Source organism: Trichosurus vulpecula, chromosome 9 (genome assembly GCF_011100635.1).
Source record: "Trichosurus vulpecula isolate mTriVul1 chromosome 9, mTriVul1.pri, whole genome shotgun sequence".
NCBI lineage: Eukaryota > Metazoa > Chordata > Mammalia > Diprotodontia > Phalangeridae > Trichosurus > Trichosurus vulpecula.
This window is the reverse complement of record NC_050581.1, coordinates 23891930-23898341: the sequence shown is the minus strand read 5'-3', so window position 1 is coordinate 23898341 and position 6412 is coordinate 23891930. Positions and strand designations below refer to the sequence as shown.

The 6412-nt window shown below is 39.8% G+C and overlaps 1 protein-coding gene across 1 annotated transcript; it reads left to right on the top strand.

Annotated features, from left to right (window-relative positions):
* The first annotated feature begins 5497 nt into the window (after positions 1 to 5497).
* On the top strand, positions 5498 to 6000 carry LOC118831565 (40S ribosomal protein S15-like). The gene has a single exon (XM_036738952.1). It carries the CDS (start codon positions 5523 to 5525, stop codon positions 5958 to 5960), a length of 438 nt encoding a protein of 145 aa, XP_036594847.1. The 5' UTR covers positions 5498 to 5522; the 3' UTR covers positions 5961 to 6000.
* Positions 6001 to 6412: the final 412 nt, after the last annotated feature.

The window sequence follows — 6412 nt, the reverse complement described above, 5'->3', positions numbered from 1 at the left end:
GGGACAAAAGTAATTTCATTTAAAAAATAAAAAGAGACATTTGTGAGCATTAGCTCACTTCCAATATCTAACATTACTTCTGCTAGTGTCCTTTTGAGTGAAAATGTCAGCGGGAATAAAAAATAAAGATTGGAGGTTTTTATACTGTAACAACCATGTTACTTCCAGCTACTGTGAAGTTGTAAGGCCAATAACGCCAGCACTCAGGAAGGCTGTTAGCACAGGTTCTTTGATTTGCTTTTCTAAAGGAAAGCAACTTTAAGGGGTTAACTATCTTGCATTACCTAAACATACATATATAATTCACTTAGTTCAGGGGAAAAAGTCAGTACCCTGAACTTCAGAGTAAAGACAAACAGAAATTACAAACAGAGAAAATAACACAAGTCAGTAGACAGGTTTCTAACTGTCTGACCATTGCAACGTATATATAGTTACCAGAGAAAGCAGCATTTGGGTTTTCAAAGCTGGTGGGGCTCCTTAACAGATACCCAGAGTGTCATTGGGTCAAATCACAATAATACTCTTCCAATGAGTGAGCCACAAAGCAAAATACTAACCTCAGAGTGTATGTACTGTTTTCATTCAAGGATTAAATCAAAGACTTTTGATTCAAATAAAGGCAAGAAACAACCATAGGCACTTGATTGCTTTAGTACTGAGAATCACTCCAAAAATAAAACAGCAAAAAGTCCCACTTTGCTTGCCATTACATTCCACTCCTCCAGGACCCTTGGCCTTACAATCTAAATGGCCATGGATCCTGTAACAAATAGAGGCACTATACTTCATGATCCTATCACATACTAACTTATTATTAAGATGGCCATATACTCTTAAAACATGTCTTTCTGTATATCATATAATATTTCTCAGAATATTATCAGCATATACCATGGTTCAATAAACTAAACCATGCTGTTCATAACAAAATCCTTAAGCAAAACATCATTCAGTAGCATTCCCCAAGAGTACTTGTTTACACAAGGATTGGTCTTTCCCAACACAAAATATCATCCTTAAGGGACAGCAGAAAATGCAAATCTTATCCACCACTAGGTCACAGCAAGTTACAATCTCTTCAATCAATACTGAGTGTCTAAGTAAAGTCCTTCTTGGGTGTGTGTCCTTCTTTCCACACTGCCATTGTGTAGAAATGAATACATTAATGAAATGAAAGTTTCTTCTGCTTATCTATTAGACAAAGACCATATTGAATGGTGCAGCTTTGAGAGAATTCAGTGTCTATTTCCCTTTTTGCTTGTTTTAACTCTGTCAGGGATAGATTCTGTTGAATAGAAATTAAACAATGTATACCTATGCTACATTCCAACACACTCCCCATGTAGGTGATATTTTTGTTTATGTGTCACTGCCATTCACCCACCTTACAACATTAAAATAAAATCTCTTTGAAGGCAATACTGTTTCCTTTTTGTCCTTGAATCCCAGCACCTCAAACATTTCCTGATTTAGAGCAGATACTCATAAATGTTTGCTTATTGATTGAATCAGAAATGAGTTTGTTGTTTAGTTCATGATTTGTCTATCCTTAGTGATTTCGTATTGATTCTTCATATGACATTCCATCCTCACATTTCTTCTCTTTGTCTCTTTGGCCTCATTCCTTGCTCAATTTATAGATTTCTAGAGAATCAGACATCTTGCAATTTAACTCACATACATCACCAACCTGGACACATTCTTCAGCTCTTTCAATATTTTCATTGGTACCATAGAATCTCTTAACCTCTTCGTCTTTAGACATAGTGACTTTAGTAACTATTCAATATCCATTCTATTTGTACTCTCTCTTTGTCTGTCCCTTACCCAGTAATCTTTTATGGATCTAATCAGTGATGGGATTTGAACCTATATCCTCTGATTCTATTTTTTCCCTCCATAAAGAGTTCTAATATATATGGATCTAATAAAATCTGGATTACTTCTGTTATCCTGCTATGTAGCACTAAATTCCACAAGGGCCAAAACACTAACAAGAAAAATCTCTGAATCATGAGAAGTTTCCTTTTTTTCCATTTGTAATCTATTTATTCCTGCCCTCAACAGTAATCAACTCATCAGGTTATTGCGGTTTATCCTTTTTTCTCAAAGAGGACCATGACACCAGGGAGATGATGACATGACTTCCAATTGAGTGACAGAGGCCTGTGAAAAGTCTCAATCTCACTGTCTCCTCCAGAGTCATCTGGGTCCAGTGGGCAGGTATCCATCAGGATTACTGGCAATGGCCCCGGATGTAGTGGGAGATCTTGACTTTTTAAGCTAAGGTCATTTCAGAAAAGGAGGGACTTGTGTGAGCTCTCACACAGGTCCTTCCAAACACCTGTAAAAATTTCTCTGAACAAATTCTAGAGCTGCACAACCCATGAAATAACAGAGGGAAGCACGGCTTCAGCCCAGGAAAGCCTGGATGGTCCCGGAGAAGGGTCTATCACATGGAGCTGGGAGCAGAGTGGAGCAGAGCCCGGAATAACCAGACCAGGAGCCGGGCGGAACATGTGGTAAGGGCCCTGAATCACTGAGTTTTGACAGCTACCAGATTTCTCAACCCACAAACGCCAAAGACAACAGAGAAGGTTAGTGGGTAGAACTGCTACAAGGGAGTGAAAGGCGTGATGGGTCAGCCCCAGCCCCATGGGTGGGAAATGGTGCAGCTCTGGGACTGCTTCCAGTTGCCATTGCTTCCAGCCCCAGGCCCACCAGGTGTGAGTGCAGGAGTGAAGAGACTACTTGGATCTGAGTCGCGGTCTAGGTTGGCAGTTCTTGGGGGAGGAGGAGTGCTGTTGTGGCAGAATTTGCTGTGTAGAAGTAGCTCTGGAAAGAGCAGCACAAGGCCCCTAAAGCTTGGGACAAAGTACTCTCTACACTGCAAGTGGTCTTACCTTTACAAAAAGCTCAAGGGTCAGGTAGTGGGCTGGGAACATGAACAGGTAGTGAATATGGACCCAGATTCAGAATCCGACTTTGGAATCTTTTTTGGTGACAAAGAAGAGAAAAAACATACAGCCAGAAAGAATCAAAAAAGTGAAAGAGCTTGCATCAAAAGCCTCCAAGAAAAATATGAATTGGTCTCAGGCCACGGAAGAGCTCAAAAAGGATTTGGAAAAGCAAGTTAGAGAAGCAGAGCAAAAATTGGGAAGAGAAATGAGAGTGATGCAAGAAAGTCATGAAAAACAAGTCTATGACTTGCTAAAAGAGACTCAAAAATACTGAAGAAAATAACACCTTAAAAATAGACTAACTCAAATGGCCAAAGAGGTCCAAAAAGCCAATGAGGAGAGGAATGCCTTGACAGGCAGAATTAGCTAAATGGAAAAGGAGGTCCAAAAGACCACTGAAGACAATACTACCTTAAAAAGTAGATTGGACCTAGTGGAAGCTAGTGATCTTGTGACAAATCAAGATATTATAAAACTGAAGCAAAGGAATGAATAAATAGTGGGCAGCTAGGTGGCACAGTGAGTAGAGCACCAGCCCTGGAGTCAGGAAGACCTGACTTCAAATCCTATCTCAGACACTTGACACATGTACTAGCTGTGTGACCTTGGGCAAGTCACTTAACCCCAATTGCCTTGCTTCCCCCCCCTCCAAAAAAAAAAAACAAAAGGAATGAATAAGTAGAAGACAATGTGAAATATCTCAATGGAAAAACCACTGATTTGTAAAATATAACAAGGAGAGATAATTTAAAATTACTGGAGTACCCTAAAGCCATGATGTTTCAACAATTTGGCTAGCAGCTTTTGTGGGGGTGTAAAACCAACAACAAGCAGCCCACAGAATACTGCAAAAACCCAGGACTTTTTGATCTGCTTTACTAAGGAAAGCAACATTAAGGGGTTAACAATCTTACTTTAATCCAGCATACAAATATCATTCACTTAGTTCAGGGTCAAAAGTGAGTCACATATGTGACTCACCCATGTGACATAAAATTGTTACAAAACTATGACTTAAACCTATATGGTCTAAAAACCTCTGATGTCACAAACATGTAACTCAAACCCATTTTGATTGCCAATACACATGATCAAAAAAGAGCCTAGATATCATCTTTCAAAAAATCATCAAGGAGAACTGCCCTGATATTCTACAGCCAGAGGGTAAAACAGAAATTGAAAGAATCCACAGATCGCCTCTTGAAAAAGATCCATCCCCCCAAAAACAAAAACCCAAAGAATATTCTTGCCAAATTCCAGAACTCCCAGACCAAGTAGAAAATAATACAAGCAGCCAGAAAGAAACAATTTGAGTATTGTGGAAACACAATTAGGAGAACACAAGATCTAGCAGCTTCAACCTTAAGGGATAGAAGGGCTTGGGATATGATATTCCGGAGGTCAATGAATCTAGGATTAAAACTAAGAATCACCTACCCAGCAAAACTGACTATAATGCTCCAAGGCAAAATATGGATTTTCAATAAAATAGAGGACTTTCAAGCTTTCTCAGTGAAGAGACCAGAGCTGAATTGAAAATTTGACTACCAAACACAAGAATGAGGAGAAGCATGAAAAGGTAAACCAGAAAGAGAAATCATAAGGGACTTACTAAAGTTGAACTGTTTTGTTTACATTCCTACATGGAAAGATGATGTGTGTAATTCATAAGACATTTCTCTGTATTATGGTAGGTGTAGGGAATATACATACATACATACATATATATATATATATATATACACACACATATATATGTATGTGTATATATACATATACATACATACATATACATACACATACACACATACACACACATATATACATATATACATACATACATACATATACACACACACACACACACACACACACACACACACACACACACACATATATATATATATATATATATATATAGACAGAAGCACAGGGTGAGTTGAATATGAAAGGATGATACCTAAAAAAATAAAATCGAATATAAGGGATGAGAGAGGAATATAGTGGGAGAGGGAGAAAGGGAAAGATAAAATGGGGTAAATTATCTCACATAAAAGTGACAAGGAAAAGCAGTTCTGTTGGAAAGGAAGAGGGTGCAGGTGAGGGGGAATGAATGAATCTTGCTCTCATCGCATTTGATTTGAGGAGGGAATACCATACACACTTAATTGGGTATCTTACCCTACATGAAAGTAGGGAGAGGGGGATAGAAAAGGGGGACAATAGAAGGGAGGGCAGATAGGGGGAAGAGTACGCAAAAGCAAACACTTTTAAGGGGCACAGGATAGGAAGGAGGGAAATATAGTTAGTCTTTTACAACACAACTATTTATTGGAGTGTTTTGTCTGATGATACATGTGTGGCCTGTGTTGAATTGATGCTTTCTTAGGGAGAGTGGGTGGGGAGGGAGGAGAGGAGAGAATTTGGAACTCAAAGTTTTAAAAGCAGGTCCTCAAAAAAATGCCGTTTTTGCATGCAACAGGAAAATAAGATATACATGCAATGGCGCATAGAAATGTATTTTGCCCGGGGAGCGGTCTTTTCCTGACGGCAGACAAGATGGCGGAAGTGGAGCAGAAGAAGAAGCGAACCTTCCGGAAGTTCACCTACCGCGGCGTGGACCTGGATCAGCTGCTGGACATGTCCTACGAACAGCTCATGCAGTTGTACAGCGCTCGGCAGCGTCGGCGACTCAACAGGGGTCTGTGGCGCAAACAGCATTCCCTCCTGAAGCGTCTGAGGAAGGCCAAGAAGGAGGCGCCCCCCATGGAAAAGCCAGAGGTAGTAAAGACACACCTTCGAGACATGATCATCCTGCCTGAGATGGTGGGAAGTATGGTGGGCATCTATAACGGCAAGACCTTCAATCAGGTAGAAATTAAGCCTGAGATGATCGGCCACTACCTGGGTGAATTCTCTATCACCTACAAGCCTGTGAAACATGGCCGGCCGGGTATTGGAGCCACTCACTCCTCACGTTTCATCCCTCTCAAGTAACCCGGATCCTAACAATAAAAACACAAAGGTTCTTAAAAAAAAAAAAAAAAAAGAAATGTATCTTGCCCTACAAGAAAGTAAGGGGAATAGGGATGGGGGTAGGGGAGAGTGGGTGATAGAAGGAAGGGCTGCCTGGTCAATGGGGCTATCAGAATATATGCCATTTTGGAGTTGGGGGAGGGTAGAAATGGGGAGAAAATTTGTAACTCAAAATCTTGTGGAAATCAATCCTGAAAACTAAAATATCAGATAAAAAATATGAAAAAAATTAATAAGCTAAGGTCTTTACAAGTTCTCACTTTGAGTGAAGCAGTGACCATTCAGTGAATAGGCCTCTTTAAGAAGTCACTCAAGGGATGGACCATTTAATAAAAAAAAATCAAACTGAGATGGGAAGACCCTCAGAGCTACTGGACAAATGAAAAATAGTTCCTATTTACATTCACTCTGAG